Consider the following 17,639-nt stretch of genomic DNA (forward strand, 5'->3'; position numbering starts at 1 on the left):
GATGATGCGATAAGAAGCAGAAAGAAAGTTCCTACCTGGTGACCTTTTCCTTAAACAGCCTCTCCACTTGGCTCAGGTGCCTTTCCAAGTCCACCGGAGAGGAGTCATCTTTCGCCTGCATGCACACAAAGCATGAAACAATGAGATCTCACTGTGCTCTCACTCCAGTCTCACTAGGTCCTCAATGGCTGCAGTCCAAACACATTATTTTTACCCCCTCAGCCCTCGCGTTAGCCACTTTCCCTTGAGGGAATCCCCATCCCCAATTCAGTAACGTAGCCACCCTCGGTCCTCGATTTAGCTCAAGGGAGCAAGTGAAGAACTCTGATCACTTATGGGGTTGACATGACCCACAATTCAACACAAACTGTAGTCACGTGTCATACACCGGTGGCCGCGAAGTTTCATATTTAATCAACACAGCTGCATTTTCGGCGAGACAAAATGATGACACGAGCTTGCTAAAAAATATATATAGATGAATTTAGCATTGGCAAATTGGCTTAGTCTTGTAGTGAGTAGCCTATAAAAACGTAGCTAGCTTCATTAACATATTTTTGGCAATTCTGAAATGTATTGGAATAAATAACCAATCAATAAAACTAGCTGGCCAGCTATGGGTAACTGTAACTAGCAAGCTACCTGACAGGAGTTCTAGCTAGCAACGTTAGCTTACTAGGTACATTAATAGTTTTAGGTTGGTTGTTTTTAAGCTCAACTTCAATATTTCCACCAAGAACGTTGCCTCTCCGATAATCACTTTCCCTCGCTTGGGCAAGGCACATTTAAGGGCTGAGGACCGAGTTTGGACTGCAGTTTCTCTAGCTATTGATGTGAGATATCTTTCTCTCTCCGCAAGTCTACCCGTCGGTCTCTCTCTCCGCAAGTCTACCCGTCGGTCTCTCTTTCCGCAAGTCTACCCGTCGGTCTCTCTTTCCGCAAGTCTACCCGTCGGTCTCTCTCTCCGCAAGTCTACCCGTCGGTCTCTCTTTCCGCAAGTCTACCCGTCGGTCTCTCTTTCCGCAAGTCTACCCGTCGGTCTCTCTCTCCGCAAGTCTACCCGTCGGTCTCTCTCTCCGCAAGTCTACCCGTCGGTCTCTCTCTCCGCAAGTCTACCCGTCGGTCTCTCTCTCCGCAAGTCTACCCGTCGGTCTCTCTCTCCGCAAGTCTACCCGTCGGTCTCTCTTTCCGCAAGTCTACCCGTCGGTCTCTCTTTCCGCAAGTCTACCTGTCGGTCTCTCTCTCCGCAAGTCTACCTGTCGGTCTCTCTCCGCAAGTCTGAAAGTTTGCCTTTCTGGACGTCTGTCTGTTTCATTGACCTTCCTCCAGGCCTCTGACCTCTAGCTGGTCTTTCTTTGTGACAAACACACAAATCAGCGACGTATCACTTTGGTGTGAGTCTTACCGATCGTGCCAGATCCCTTCTCATGGTGCTCTGGGAGAGCAGCTGGAGCTTGATCTCTGCTTCCCACTTCCTGCAGCTCTGTACATACTCGTGGCTGCCCAGGCTGTGTTTACTATGGAGAGGACACAGGACCATAGGGGTCAAAGGTTAATATGATATCATGGCACCAATCGGAAGAAAACGTCAGGGATTACCTTGGTCCAAAAAGAAACACTCATGTTCTTCTGCCTTTTCAATACGTTTTTAAATGCTTCCTGTTGCCTGCTCAAATGAACAACACCGGGCAGTAATATCCTTATGCTCAAAGAATTTTGAGGCACGGGCCCAGTTCTATTTTAGCCTTCAGGCCCTAGTCCTTACCACCTCTCCTTTTGATATTTATAGATCTAAGGATGGAATGATGTCAGCAAAATGATGGTGGATCCACCTAGACATCCTATAGGCTACAGTGGGACTTCCAGCATCTTGTTTAACTTCTTGCGGATCCGTGGGATACTACCGTCCCATTTCGACAACATCCGGTGAAATTGCAGAGCGCCAAATTCAAATTAAATTACAATACATTTTTAACTTTCATGAAATCACATGTGCAATACATCAAAATAAATCTTAACTTGTTATGGCTGCAATCCCGATATCGGGATAAGTGTCATCAACAACCGTTGAATAGCATAGCGCTACATACAATAAATATTACTATAAATATTTATATTCATGAAATCACAAGTGCAATATAGGAAAACACAGTTCAGCCTTTTGTTAATCCAGCTGTCGTGTCAGATTTTGAAATTATGCTGTACAGCAAAAAAAGCAATCCAAGCGTTTGTGTAAGTTTATCGATCGCACGATAAAACATTAAGTACACAAAGCAATCAAATTAATCGTTTTCCTTTGATTATCTTCAGATGTTTTCACTCACGAGACTCCCAGTTACACAACAAATGTTCCTTTTGTTCCATAAAGATTATTTTTAGATCCAAAATACCTTTGTTTGTTTGTCGCGTTATGTTCAGAAATCCACAGGAAAGAGCAGTCACGACAACGCAGACGAAAATTCCAAATAGTTTCCATAATGTCCACAGAAACATGTCAAACGTTTTTTTATAATCAATCCTCAGGTTGTTTTTAAAATATATAATCAATAATATATCAACCTCAAATGTCTTTCACAGTAGGAGAGGGAAAAGCAAAAGCTATCCAAATTCTGTTGCGCGAGCAAATCTCATGAGACCACTTGATGCGATGTTATCGTTCTGGCTCATTTTTCAAAATAAAAGCCTGAAACTATGTCTGAAGACTGTTGACACCTTGAGGAAGCGATAGGAAAATGAATCTGGTTCATATCCCTTTAAATGGAGCAATGGGAGGCTATGGAACATGGAGTTAAAATCGAAGCCGCTTCCTGTTGATTTTCCTCAGGGTTTCGCCTGCCATTTCAGTTCGGTTATACTCACAGACATTATTTTAAACAGTTTTAGAAACTTTACAGTGTTTTCTATCCAAATCCAATTATATGCATATCCTAGCTTTCTGGGCCTGAGTAGCAGGCAGTTTACTTTGGGCACACTTTTCATCAGGAAGTCAAAATACCGCCCCCTAGCCCAAAGAGGTTAAACACTTAACACCCACTTAAAAGTTAGAGTTCCCATGAATCTAAAGAGTGAGAGGGGGACCTGACTTGAGATGCTATGCTTAGCAGGGAGCAATGGAAACATCGGCTGAGTCTAATTCCATCACTTTCTGAGGGCTTGCCAAGACCAGACAAGGCTGGGAGAGTCTAGATAAAAAACACACACACCACACACACAGACACACACACCCACTTGTAGTGGGACACAAAGCAATACAAATATGTGCACACGTATAAGTATACACACAATGTGCCTAAGAAGTCTCTAAAAAGGGAGACCTGCTATTGCGCAACCCCTCCGTTGTTTATTAGTAAAAGCATCCATTGCAAAATGGCCAAAACACAATTAAAAGACAAATAGCTCCCTGCTTGTGGAATGTTGGCAGTGATCTTATTGATATCCTTCTTTTATCTCACTCCCCTCTCTCTGCCAGGGGACATTGAGGCAGGATTGTGGGAAACGCAGGGGTCAGTGAGGTTTCTAAGTATGTGCAGGACTCACTTTTGCAGCACCTCCTCCTGGCCGCAGACCTTGAGGACGTAGCTGCCAATATCCACCTGGTTGAGGTCGTCATGAACCCAACATAGGGCCTGCATGATGAGGAGTTCCACAGGAGAACTCACTATGGGGTAGAAGTTGGTGGGTGAGAGAGAGCGCGAGAGAGGGGAGAGCGAGAAAGAGGCGGGAGAGAGAGAGAAAGAAGGGCGAGAGAGATTAAAAGAGGGGAGAGAGAAAAGGGGGGGGGTGAGTGAGAGAGGGGAGAGAGAGAGAAAGAAGGGCGAGAGAGAAAAGGGGGGAGAGAGAAAAGGGGGGGGAGAGAGAAAAGGGGGGGAGAGGAAGGATGGTTAAAACAAGCATAATTGCATACACAGACCAGTAAAGTGTATCCTTCCCTTTCCCTTCTTTGAAGTAATCACTGATTAGACATGATTGGTGAGCGCCAGCCCTCCACCACAGGGCTTTCAATGGTCCACTCATTTGTAATCAGTGAACACAAGAAAGGGAGAAAGGAAGAATGCACATGTAAAGAATTTGAACAGGGCCATAGGCTGCATCTCACACTACTAAGGGGCATCAGGCATAAAGCAAGATGGCCTTTGTCTATGTCTAGTCACAGGTAGGAGGGGAGCAGATTTTAATTAAAGGAGGAGGTTAGATCTAGTGATCCACGCAATAAGTGAGGATTCCAAGTCCAAGAAGCTCAATGGAACTATGTCCGAAACGATCACTCGTGTAGAAACAGTCAATAATTGGCCCGACAGAAGATTATTATTTTTTTAAATACCGTGGAGGGCCTCTTGGACGGATTATACTCATACTTAACCTGTTCCCAGACCTGTATGTGCCATCTTGCCAACTTCTATAGTCATGATAATGACCGTATAGGAGTTGTCAAGATATCATAAACAGATCTAGGACCAGGCTAATTCATATTCTATTACCATATTCCCTTATTCAATAAAAACAGTTAACCGAATCCAGATCTCAAGATGCTACAGTACTCTGTTATTGGAAAACACATGTCAGCATGTCTCCTTCTAGGAAATATGTGTGTGTGTGAAACCTGACACACAACAGATCTGCCACTTCTGGCGGGCGGGCGGGCGGGGGGTTACTGCATTCTCCGTTTGATGCCAACACACACACACACACAGAGAGAAAAATCACCCCGGGCTCTCCAGCAATAACAACCCCACACCCACTGAGGAATGGACCAGATTAAGGTACCAATACTAGAGGGATTCAGAGCGTGTTTTGATTGGTCACGCCTTGGTAGTGGGTGGGTGCTGTGAGGTGGCTTTCTAGGGATACTTGGGAGGCTAAAATCGTCAACGACCGAAGAGGGGGGCCTTTTGGTAGCCTGTTCCCAGATCTGCTGGTGCTGCCTTGCCTCCTGGTCATAGGAGGAGGCAAGACAGCACAAACAGATCTGGGACCAGGCTGGCATTTCCGAGGATGTGTGTTGATAAAAATACATTTAAAAAAGACTACAAACTCACACATTGTGCTGGAATGTTTGAGACGTGCAAGGTCACACACACCAACATGGGTGTTAGGGGGTTGGTCTGGTCTAAAGCCGGATTGGTGTCTATGATTACAGTACTAGTCTAGCAACACAGCAGGATGCTAGGCAAAAGGAGAACATAACAAGTGAGAGAAAGAACATACCAGAAGATAATAAGAGAGAGAGTATGATGGCCAGTGCATTTCAGAGAACTGCAGCAGAGTTAAAAAGAGATGGTTTGATTAAGGTGGCATCCAACACTCAAAGCCACAAGACATCCACCTCAGCCAGTTCCCAGGGTTTCCCCTCTCCCCACACCAGGGTATCACTAACCTAAATCTTTCTGTTGGAGATTCTAGCCTAAGAAAGAAGTCATTATCTCCCCGGTAACAGAAGCCAGCTCGGCTCTGATTGGCTGTTAAATACAGTAAGAGTGTCAGAGGAGATCAGAGAAGCTGCAACAGTAGCAGTTGGGGAAAGAGTTGTCTGGGAATGGGTCGCCCCCCCCCGGTTTACTTTTCCACGTGTCACATTTAGGAAGCTGGTAAAACGCTGGTGGAAGTGGAAGAAAGGGGCCCGGCCTACCTGACGACAAAGAGAGGAACGCCACAGATTAGAGAAGCAAGAGACAGGGAAAGAAAACAAACAACTTTTCAGCCTGCTCTCCTTCCCCCCGCACACCTCTCTTCTAATAGAATAGAGAACTGAAGGCCAGTGTTCCTGTGTGCCAATATATACGACCTTGGCTTTTCCATTGTGACCAATCAGGGGAATCTAAACACAACAATGTGGGTCAGCACAATTTGGTAGCAAACCAGGAAGTGAACTGAGGAGGAGGCGGTGTGGCCAGCGAATCAGGCCTGGCCGTACAGTACAGGGGAAGGAAGAGACAGTGTGACCAGTTAGTGAGGTACAGAGAGAGACTGGGTCAGCAGGACTGGGCACACACACACACGAAATAGCAAACGATACCAATTTGTTTGGCACAGAGGGTAAAAAAAAAAAAGGCAATTAGGACAGATGAAACGCAGACATCATGTGAGGAAAGGGAGGGACGCCATTTGTAGCTTCCCAGCTAGAGTCCTCAGTGGGGACAGACAGGGCCTAAGCTCATAACACAGTCAGTATTATCCACACACAAAGGGTTGGTGTTGATTCGCTGCCAGGGCCCAGGGAGTCCAGGACAGACTCCATCAGAGAACTTGGTCACAGTGTGCGGGCCAAGAGAGATCAGTGACTGGCTTTGGAGGGGTTGCCTCGGAGGCGGAGCTACAAACCTGGGGTCAGCCAATGACAACGCACCCCCAGAGAAGTGAACGAAAAGCCCTTTGGACGAATGAGAAGATAATATAGAGAAGGCCTTATACAGTAACTACTGCAGGACAGGGGTATAGAGAAGGCCTTATACAGTAACTACTGCAGGACAGGGGTATAGAGAAGGCCTTATACAGTAACTACTGCAGGACAGGGGTATAGAGAAGGCCTTATACAGTAACTACTGCAGGACAGGGGTACAGAGAAGGCCTTATACAGTAACTACTGCAGGACAGGGGTATAGAGAAGGCCTTATACAGTAACTATTGCAGGACAGGGGTATAGAGAAGGCCTTATACACTAACTACTGCAGGACAGGGGTATAGAGAAGGCCTTATACAGTAACTACTGCAGGACAGGGGTATAGAGAAGGCCTTATACAGTAACTATTGCAGGACAGGGGTATAGAGAAGGCCTTATACAGTAACTACTGCAGGACAGGGGTATAGAGAAGGCCTTATACAGTAACTACTGCAGGACAGGGGTATAGAGAAGGCCTTATACAGTAACTACTGCAGGACAGGGGTATAGAGAAGGCCTTATACAGTAACTACTGCAGGACAGGGGTATAGAGAAGGCCTTATACAGTAACTACTGCAGGACAGGGGTATAGAGAAGGCCTTATACAGTAACTACTGCAGGACAGGCGTATAGAGAAGGCCTTATACAGTAACTACTGCAGGACAGGGGTACAGAGAAGGCCTTATACAGTAACTACTGCAGGACAGGGGTACAGAGAAGGCCTTATACAGTAACTACTGCAGGACAGGGGTACAGAGAAGGCCTTATACAGTAACTACTGCAGGACAGGGGTATAGAGAAGGCCTTATACAGTAACTACTGCAGGAGAGGAGTATAGAGAAGGCCTTATACAGTAACTACTGCAGGACAGGGGTATAGAGAAGGCCTTTTGGGCGACACAGGGACAAGGGTACAGAGAAGGCCTTTTGGGCGACACAGGGACAAGGGTACATAGAAGGCCTTTTGGGCGACACAGGGACAAGGGTACAGAGAAGGCCTTTTGGGCGACACAGGGACAAGGGTACAGAGAAGGCCTTTTGGGCGACACAGGGACAAGGGTACAGAGAAGGCCTTTTGGGCGACACAGGGACAAGGGTACAGAGAAGGCCTTTTGGGCGAAACCTGGAAGAGCTCCATTCTAAAAAATTTAAATTATTATTATTATTTTTTTTTAAAGAGGCCAATTGATGTCATTGCATACTTTTATGGTATAAAGGTGTCCACCACGAAGCCTGCACACTCAGGATCGGGGACCACGGGGACTATGTTTGGGTCAAAGAAACGTTCCTAAAATTCCCAGGTTTTCCAGAAATCCCGTTTGGAGGATTCTGTTTCCCCTCCTGATTCCCGGGAACTCTCCTATCGGGATTTCTGGAAAACCTGGGAATTTTGAAAATGTTTATGGGATTTAGCAATGTTAGTAGGTGTATTGTGTTATTGTCCTTACCATCGCAGGTGAAGGTGACAGGCTCCTGGGACTCGGAGATCTCGATGGACACCTTGACGCTACAGCCATTGTCCCCGCCCCCGTCCCTCTGAGGGATGACTGCACTCAGCACATACCCTGGGTTGGTGTGGGGGTCATCATGGGTAAACTTTGACCTCAGGCTGAAAAAAAGCCAGTATGTCATCTTTACCGTTCATAAACTTCATATCCTTAATTATCTTATTTGTATTTCCTTAAATTAGCTTATCTAGAAGTTATACACCCATAAACTAGTAGATAATCCATTTATGATCCATTCTCCTACTTAACTTCCCATAAAAAAATAAAACATGTATTGTCACATACATTTCACTGCACCTATCTAGTGTGTTGTTTTACAGGGTCAGACAGACATATGCCGCCCCTGGAGCAGATTAAGGTTAAGTGCCTTGCTTAAGGACACATCAGCAGATTTTCACCATGTCGGCTCAGGTATTCGAACCAGCGACCTTTCAGTTACTGGCCCAACGCGCAAACGACTAGGCTACCTGGCGCACTTTTACTGCCCCGTACTTCCTTATGGGATCCAAAGAACTTCAAAAACTCTTCTGCTTTGCTGATATTTGTTTCATATCTGTGTTTATTGAATAGTGTGTGTGTGTGTGTGTAGTGTAATGCAGGTGTTCATGTCAGAGTGATTCCCAGAGCACAGATATTCATCACTGCACCCTGAAAGGACTGGAGTGAGGCTGCATACCGAATCATTCAAACATTATAGCACACACACACACACACACACACACAGGCTTACGTTGCTACGTCTTCACAGAAGGCTACAACTTCTAGGTTCTGGGCTTCCTTCTCCTCCAGGGCGGTGTACAGTACTCTCACAGGTCTCTTATCATGCTGCGAGACAACGACACACAACACAACAGTAAGCAACCAGAAAAATGGTACATGGGCCAAAACACACATTTCAACCTCCATTGTGATGGTGTATATGTTTACTGGTGTTCCTTTCATATGGAATTTAATTGGTGTTCGGTTAGTCATGTATGTATGTATGTATGTATGTATGTATGTATGTATGTATGTATGTATGTATGTATGTATGTATGTATGGTAAACAGATTAAAACACAACTTGCAGTAAAGACAGGAAATACAAATGAGCACCCTAACACTAAAATGGACCAATCCACGAATACATTTACACATTATACAAACTGACTGAGGCTCTATTCATTTAGTCTTGTGCATTTTCCCCAAAGTAACTGAGGTGTTTAGGTGTGGTGTATGCTGACGGCTTAAATAATGAGGATACATTTTGATATGAACGCATTGAATCCATCGAGTGAATAAACATCAAGTCAGGAAGGGCTGGGGCAAAAAGCTACACACACTAAAAGGACCCCCCTAGGAATTGAGTTCTGGGATTCCTCCTGGATGTAGTGTGAAAGCTGCCGGGAACTGGCAGGAAGTACGCCCCATAATTTTACAAACTAGCCATCTAAGAATGCGTTTCCTTTCCTGTGCAACAGGAAATTACCAGCAAAAGTCCCGCCTCTTCATGGTCTACTGTGATTTGGCACAACCGCACAAGAGGAGCGCTGGAATTCAGTGACATCACGATGCACACAGAGGAGCGCTGGAATTCAGTGACATCACAATGCACACAGAGGAGCGCTGGAATTCAGTGACATCACAATGCACACAGAGGAGCGCTGGAATTCAGTGACATCACGATGCATGAAAGAGAACGACTGATCAGAGAGAATTGGGGAGGGTAACAAAAATGCCTGGTATGCAGAGTCCCTTTCGTGTGTTGTTCCATGTGTGTTACATTTTAAACCAAAAACACAAATGTATGATTTCTAGGACACGGACTAAAAAAGTTGCATCAGAGCACAGCTTTACACTGATATCCCTCCCAGACTCCACTAGCAAAGTAATTGCACCTGGAGAGCCAATCACATTCTCTGTAGCCGACAGAAAACCTTTAAACAGGTTAACATTCAGAAGACCACAGGGCCAGATGAATTACCAAAGACGCGTACTCTGAGCATGCACTGACGAGCTGGCAAGTCTTCACTGACATTTTCAACCCATCCTCAACCCAGTCTGTAATACCTACATGTTTCAAGAAGACCACCATTGTCCCTGTGCCCAAGAACGCTAAGGTAACTTGTCTAAAATGACTATCACCCCATAGCACTCACATCTGGGTTGTTTACCAATGCTGGAAGGGGGGCCTTCCCCCAGAGTGAAAAAGTTTGGGATCCCCTGCGCTAGAGAACGTTGCCGGGCGGTGCTCAAACATAAGCACCAACACTTGATTAACAGTGTAAACTATTGTAGAGGATTCATTGCATGAAGAAATATAATCAGGATTTGTTTTGTTTTGTTTCCTTTACAATAAAATGTAGTCCTATAGCCTATTTTGGTTTCCTTTACAATAAAAACACACTAATGTAATCCATTTGATAAACTTTATTTGTAGATTCGATTAGTAATAGAGTTAATAGGAAAAGTCCAGTTACAGCTCTGTTTGACAAAGTAGAAATGAAAAAGATGATGATAAATAATAATAAACAACCCCAGGTGCCCAGGTGAAATGATTTGCCTAAACAAAAGCACCAGCGCATGAACAATCGTAAAGGATGAATTCCATAAAAAAATATTTGTGGAAATTAATTCATGACAAGATTTAAAGTAATTTGTTGATTGTATTGGAAACTGTATTGTGGCCTTATACGCGTGCCTTTTCACATGAATCAATCTAGTCTTCTCTTTATGCTCCGTGTCCACAGTCGGCACACATTTTGGGGGCTTTGTGCGAGCAAGCCCCACAAACAAAATGGATTGAACTTCAGTTTATGGACCTTGTTTTGTGTGCACATGCCGCACGTGTGGCATGGCCTCTCTAAAGAGGTTGTGTGGCATGGCCTCTGGGGAAAAAGGTCCACCCCATACCCCAAGAGTACAATAAATGCTTGAGTTCATCCATAAACATGTCATGTACGGTTTCCTTTTCTGTGCGCATAAGCAACAGTACAATCTGATATGCTCAAACTCATCACTCCTTTCTACCCAAACCGTGATATCCCTCCCAGACTCCTGTCTCACCGTGCCATCCCTCCCAGACTCCTGTCTCACCGTGCCATCCCTCCCAGACTCCTGTCTCACCGTGCCATCCCTCCCAGACTCCTGTCTCACCGTGCCATCCCTCCCAGACTCCCGTCTCACCGTGCCATCCCTCCCAGACTCCTGTCTCACCGTGGCAGTTGGGATCAACGTTGTTTTTCTGCGGCGAGACTCAGGCATCGGAGGCAGAGACTCGAAGTAAACATCAGAATCAGATTACTTTTCATCAGCAACGTCGATTTCAACTTCAATAGCCAACCCGCCATCCAACTCATCTAAATTCTGCAACATTTGCAATGCTGTCAGTGCATCCATTTGTTTGGTTGGGCTTGCTATTGTATGGTTGTACTCAGCGTCTATAAATGGTATATCATTTCCTGAGTCATATCAATCTTTCATAATAAAATAAGACCGCCCACGACTCTTCATCATTACACTATTGTTCTAAATTCAATCATCCTCTTCACCCTCAGAATTCAGATCAAATTCAATCACCCTCTTCCTCATTCAGTTCTTTGAAGTCACATGCACCATTATCAGTTTGTCAGGTGTCTATCGCCCATTCATTGATGACAGAATAGCATATTTTAATTGTATGTGATTGGTTTTTGCTTTTATGTTACTTGTAGCCAGAGCAATGCTGCCGTGCAAGTGGTCATGTTCTGAATGCATGAACAGCACGGATATTCCTGGAAAAAGTGTCACTTGGAAATAGAGTTGCACCTCTTCAATTGAGAGAGTTATATGACACTAATAAAATGTCATAGAACCAGCAGAACATGCTCTTTCTGATACTATATAGAAATCAAAATGTCTTACATGCATGTGACTGAAGGAGGATTTGATAAAGTGATGCTCCTCTCCCTGCATCTGTTAACCCACTGTTCCTAGGCCGTCATTGAAAATAAGAATTTGTTCTTAACTGACTTGCCTAGTTAAATAAAGGTAACATAAAATGTTAAAATGTAGGCATAGTTGAGGTGGGCCTGACTGGCATTGTTCCTTTCCTGCTCATCAACTTTGATTGAGTCAAGGATATGTTTTGCATTATTCTAAAGGCCTAATGCAACACATAGCATATTTTCGTTTCCCTTACAATACATTTGATTAGTGATAGAGTTACAGCCAATAACAGGCCTGTAACAGCTTCTTTTTTACAAAAGATAAACATAAGAGAATGGCATCAATTCGCAAGGCACACGGTCAAATTATTAACATGAGCGCCAATTCTGATAAAGAGGCATAACAAACATTACACTATCGTTGTTCTAAATTAAAATCAACATCTTATCGCCCATGGTGCATTCAGAAAGTATTCAGACCCCTTTTCCCACATGGTTACATTACAGCCTTATTCTAAAATGAATTAAATACCCCCCCATACAATGTCCCATAATGAAAACAGCTTTTAGAAACTGTAATTAAAAACAGAAAAACCAAGCCATGAGAAGGAATTGTCTGTAGAGCGCCAAGACAGGATTGTGTTGAGGCACAGATCTGGGGAAGAGTACCAAAAAAAATTCTGCAGCATTGAAGTTCGCCAAGAACACAGTGGCCTCTGTTTGGAACCACCAAGTCTCTTTATAGAGCTGGCCACCTGTGGAGATGGGAGAACCTTCAAGAAAGACAATCATTTCTGCAGCACTCCACTAATTAGGCATTTATGGTAGAGTCGCAAGACGGAATTCACTTCTCAGCAAAAGGCACATGACAGCCTGTTTGGAGTTTGCCAAGAGGCACTGAAAGGCTCTCAGACCATGAGAAACAAGATTCTCTGGTCTGATGAAACCAAGATTGAACTCTTTGGCCTGAATGCCAGGCGTCACGTCTGGAGGAAACCTGGCACCATCCATACGGTGAAGCATGGTGGTGGTAGGATCATGCTGTGGGGATATTTTTCTCACAGCAGGGACTGGGAGACTGGTCAGGATCGAGGGAAAGATAAGAGAGATCCTTGATTAAAACCTGCTCCAGAGCACTCAGGACCTTAGACTGGGGTGAAGGTTCACTTTCCAACAGGACAATGACCCTAAGCACACAGCCAAGCAAACACAGGAGTGGCTTCATCGCTCTGAATGTCCTTGAGTGGCCCAGCCAGAGCTCGGACTTGAACATGAGCAAACATATTTGAGTTCTGAAAATAGCTGTGCAGCAAAGCTCTCTATCCAACCTGACAAAGCTTGAGAGGATCTGCAGAGAAAGCGAGAAACTCCCCAAATACAGGTGTGCCAAGCTTGTATCATCATAACCAAGAAGACTCAAGGATGTAATCGCTACCAAAGGTGCTTCAAAGGACTGAGTAAAGAGTCTGAATACTTACGTAAATGTGATATTTCCAGTTTCTAAAAACCTGTTTTTGCTTTGTCATTATGGGGTGTGTAGATTGATGAAGGAATATATATATATATATATATTTTTTTTAGAATAAGGCTGTAATGTAACAAAATGTAGAAAAAGTCAAGGGGTCTGAATAATTTCAGAATGCACTGTATATTGTTTCATAAAAATATTATAATTCATTGTTTTTATTTCGTATCCCAATACCTGGGTGTATGTAGTAATGTATGAAAACAAACTGATTAAGAACATTTGAGGTAAACAAAAAGAGAGAAACCTCCAATGTTTTATTGGAGCCCCTCTGTCGGGCACCATCTTAACCATAGTTAAGATGGCGCCCACACACACACGCTGCTGCTACTACTACTGTCTGTCTATTATCTATCCTGTTGCCTAGTAACTTTACCCTTACCTATATGTACAGTACATCGCTACCACAATTACCTCATACCCCTGCACACTGACTTGGTACTGGTACTTCCTGTATATAGTCATGTTATTTTCTACTCCCTACATTCTACTCGCTGTTGTCTACAAAGCATGTGAAATAAAATTTGATTCTACACTTCCATGTTAAGAGATCTATGCAAAATCTAAACATGCACACTTAATGGCCAGCAGGGTAATGTCAGTTTTGTTTATAGAGAAGGTCCCATCTTTCCCGTTGTTTATAATAACAGGATGTTATGGCTGTCTATCTGTAATTGATGAAATGAGTAGTACAATGGTAATGCTGTACTGCAACATAAGAGCCTGCCTTCTTCATGTTGGTCATTCAGCGGGTGAAGAATATAGCAGATTAGCTCATAAAATAATGCTCACTTTGCTCAGCGGTTTTTAAAAACATCACACAAGCAAAACCAACAACTCGGACATGAAATGTGACTGAACCTAGAAGTGGCATCAGGGTCGTGTTCATTAGGTGCCAAACGGAAGACAACCGACTGGAATATGGAAAGACTACCTGGACTTGTCCAATAAGAAAATGCTTATTTTAGCTTTCTGTTGAAAAACGTTTTTTAAATTTTTTTAAAGTATTTGTTGCGGAGAACTTTTACAGAGACAAACATGGTTTTGACCCGAAATAGTATTAAAATGAAACATTTCCAAAGCAGTGTGCTAGTAGCGTCGACTTGGCTGAGACCCCAATCTCTCGCTCTCACCAAGCACCTTGTACATCCCATCTAGCCAGGCAAGAAAGGAGTGAGGGATTAGCAGTGTGTGTTTTTATACACAATCCATTCATTGAAAACAAACATGCAAAGATAATCCAATGAGGCATTGTGAGCGGTGTGTTCACTCACATCCCCCCACAGGACAGACACCGGGCTGTTAGACAGGCCCGTCTTTGTATTCTCTGTTTCATTGTCTGACAGGGGTGAGTGAGTGAGTGAGTGAGTGAGTGAGTGAGTGAGTGAGTGAGTGAGTGAGAGGATGGGTAAGGCCCATGTGACTCACAGATCATTAATCTAATGTGGTTTGCTTTAGTCCACCCTACTGTTCTGAGTCAGGTCCAGTCTGCTTTACAGCTCCTCCGTCTTAGGTCAGTCTTAAGAGTAAACCACTTTATTGTCCCAGGCTTGTCCAGTTTTGCTGCCTGTAGCAGTCCTAGAATGGTACCTACTTCACTAGCCCAGGTTATTAGTGGTTTAGTAATACTATAGACTTCCACCGGCAGGAGTCCATTGTACTTTCCTCAACCTCTTCACCATTCTTGGTTGGCCCTGGTTAACTAGGTCAAGAGAACCAAATCAAATCAAATTTTATTTGTCACATACACATGGTTAGCAGATGTTAATGCGAGTGTAGCGAAATGCTTGTGCTTCTAGTTCCGACAATGCAGTGATAACCAACAAGTAATCTAACTAACAATTCCAAAACTACTGTCTTATACACAGTGTAAGGGGATAAGGAATATGTACATAAGGATATATGAATGAGTGATGGTACAGAGCAGCATACAGTAGATGGTATCGAGTACAGTATATACATATGAGATGAGTATGTAGACAAAGTAAACAAAGTGGCTAGTGACATAAGAATGCAGTCGATGATCTAGAGTACAGTATATACATATGCATATGAGATGAATAATGTAGGGTAAGTAACATTATATAAGGTAGCATTGTTTAAAGTGGCTAGTGATATATTTACATCATTTCCCATTATTAAAGTGGCTGGAGTTGGGTCAGTGTCAATGACAGTGTGTTGGCAGCAGCCACTCAATGTTAGTGGTGGCTGTTTAACAGTCTGATGGCCTTGAGATAGAAGCTGTTTTTCAGTCTCTCGGTCCCAGCTTTGATGCACCTGTACTGACCTCGCCTTCTGGATGATAGCGGGGTGAACAGGCAGTGGTTCGGGTGGTTGATGTCCTTGATGATCTTTATGGCCTTCCTGTAACATCGGGTGGTGTAGGTGTCCTGGAGGGCAGGTAGTTTGCCCCCAGTGATGCGTTGTGCAGACCTCACTACCCTCTGGAGAGCCTTACGGTTGAGGGCGGAGCAGTTGCCGTACCAGGCGGTGATACAGCCCGCCAGGATGCTCTCGATTGTGCATCTGTAGAAGTTTGTGAGTGCTTTTGGTGACAAGCCGAATTTCTTCAGCCTCCTGAGGTTGAAGAGGCGCTGCTGCGCCTTCTTCACGACGCTGTCAGTGTGAGTGGACCAATTCAGTTTGTCTGTGATGTGTATGCCGAGGAACTTAAAACTTGCTACCCTCTCCACTACTGATCCATCGATGTGGATAGGGGGGTGTTCCCTCTGCTGTTTCCTGAAGTCCACAATCATCTCCTTAGTTTTGTTGACGTTGAGTGTGAGGTTAGCTGACCAAATTAAGTTTAACTTCCTGATTTGAAAGAGGAAGTCAGGGATTTCTCTCTAGTTTAAACTTCCACTGAGGCATTATAGAAATCAAATTTTTCAACAAAAGGTTGCAGTTGTTGTCTAGCTAGGACTTCACCAGCTATTTCAGAGGATGCCATTCACTTGTATCCATCGTCACTCTGTAGGCCCATCGATACACCACCACACAGGGCGTATGGAAGAGATCAGTATGCAGCATGAGAATTAGCATTTAGTCATAACTGCTCTGCCATTTCCTGCTTTCTAAAATTCTAATAGCCTAATTTCAGTTTATATGTCACAAAATAAGCAAGTATAGTGTACTGAATCATTGTGCCATTTAAACCGCTGTGAAATATATTTTCCCATAACCAAAAATATTGTATTTTCAGCTGGTGTACAAAACCGAAAGTAAAATTTTTTTTTAAACTAAAGAATGGGAACAATAGAAATCATACACACAGCACCAATCTACTGCTTCTTAGACTTCCTTTCAATGAGAATGACGGTCGGGTCGCCCAAAAAGTTACATATTGGGAAAGGGATATACTGACCTAGTCAGTTGTACAACTGAAATGTGTCCATTCATCAACTGTGCCCATTGATCAACTGTCCCCACACACAGAAACAAGCACCATAGCCTGTCGTAACAGGCAAGTCCTAGCTAGTACTCTGCTGTGACGACACAGGCGTTCTGTGCGTACAAAAGTCTTGACTTCGCAATGACTGAACTCTATGGTGCACTTCAGTGCTCTGTTGCAGATGGTGATGTCCCCTGGGCTTACTGCATGCTGGGAAGTCCTCTCGGCTTTCCAAAACAAACTGCAGGGGGAGCTGGCCTGACTAAATGTTTTTTTAAATCTGAGACATATCCGTTGCTCGAGCAGTTGATGTTGTTTGCTTGACTTTGGTTCTTCAATACAAGGGCCCGGCCCTGGGCTTAGCTACCACAGGTTGTCAAAGAGAGAAAATAAAAAAATATATAAAAAAAACAGGCAGATGTAAATACAATCGTTACCTCCTGAACTAAGCGCACTTGTTTCATTTAATACAAGAGCAAACATTACCACAGAAACAAACTCCACCTGCTTTGCAACATTTGATGCCAGCCCTTGTAGTGTTATCAACAACAGGCTTCCTTACACCCAACCTGTTAATCTGGAAGGTAACAAAATAGCACTCTGGCTGGAGTAGGGAGTTGACTGTGCTAGGCTGTGGGCCAGATTACTATGGGTCTGGAAACCGATAAGGGGTGTCTTGGTCTGTAGAAGGTAACACTACACCACTGTGCCATGCTGGTTGAGAGTAGTGCTTTGCCCACCAGCACTCTCACAGTATTACACACTCGGCCTACATGAGAGCGCCTGCTGCCATGGCAACGCTGGGCCGCTCTGGGGCTTGTCAGATGAGTCTGCAGTGGGGCATGGTGGGGAGCTGTATGGGCTTGTCCCCGTTTAGGCTATACCAACATTACTGCTGCCTGGCAGCTAGGCTAGCAAACTAGGGCAACACACTGT

At 44.2% G+C, this 17,639-nt stretch overlaps 1 protein-coding gene across 1 annotated transcript in view; it reads right to left on the reverse strand.

Annotated features, from left to right (window-relative positions):
* Positions 1 to 17,639, reverse strand: part of LOC115144709 (phosphatidylinositol 4-phosphate 3-kinase C2 domain-containing subunit alpha-like) — a 70,956-nt gene that overhangs the window by 39,197 nt on the left and 14,120 nt on the right. Inside the window, exons 3-7 of the mRNA XM_029685737.2 lie at positions 8,614 to 8,708; positions 7,824 to 7,984; positions 3,538 to 3,658; positions 1,406 to 1,517; positions 36 to 115 (exon numbers count right to left, since the gene is read on the reverse strand). Of these exons, the coding sequence (XP_029541597.1) occupies positions 36 to 115; positions 1,406 to 1,517; positions 3,538 to 3,658; positions 7,824 to 7,984; positions 8,614 to 8,708 (569 nt within the window). The remainder of the gene's footprint in view (positions 1 to 35; positions 116 to 1,405; positions 1,518 to 3,537; positions 3,659 to 7,823; positions 7,985 to 8,613; positions 8,709 to 17,639) is intronic.

The sequence above is a fragment of the Oncorhynchus nerka genome, linkage group LG17 (assembly GCF_034236695.1).
Source record: "Oncorhynchus nerka isolate Pitt River linkage group LG17, Oner_Uvic_2.0, whole genome shotgun sequence".
NCBI classification, from domain to species: Eukaryota; Metazoa; Chordata; class Actinopteri; order Salmoniformes; family Salmonidae; genus Oncorhynchus; species Oncorhynchus nerka.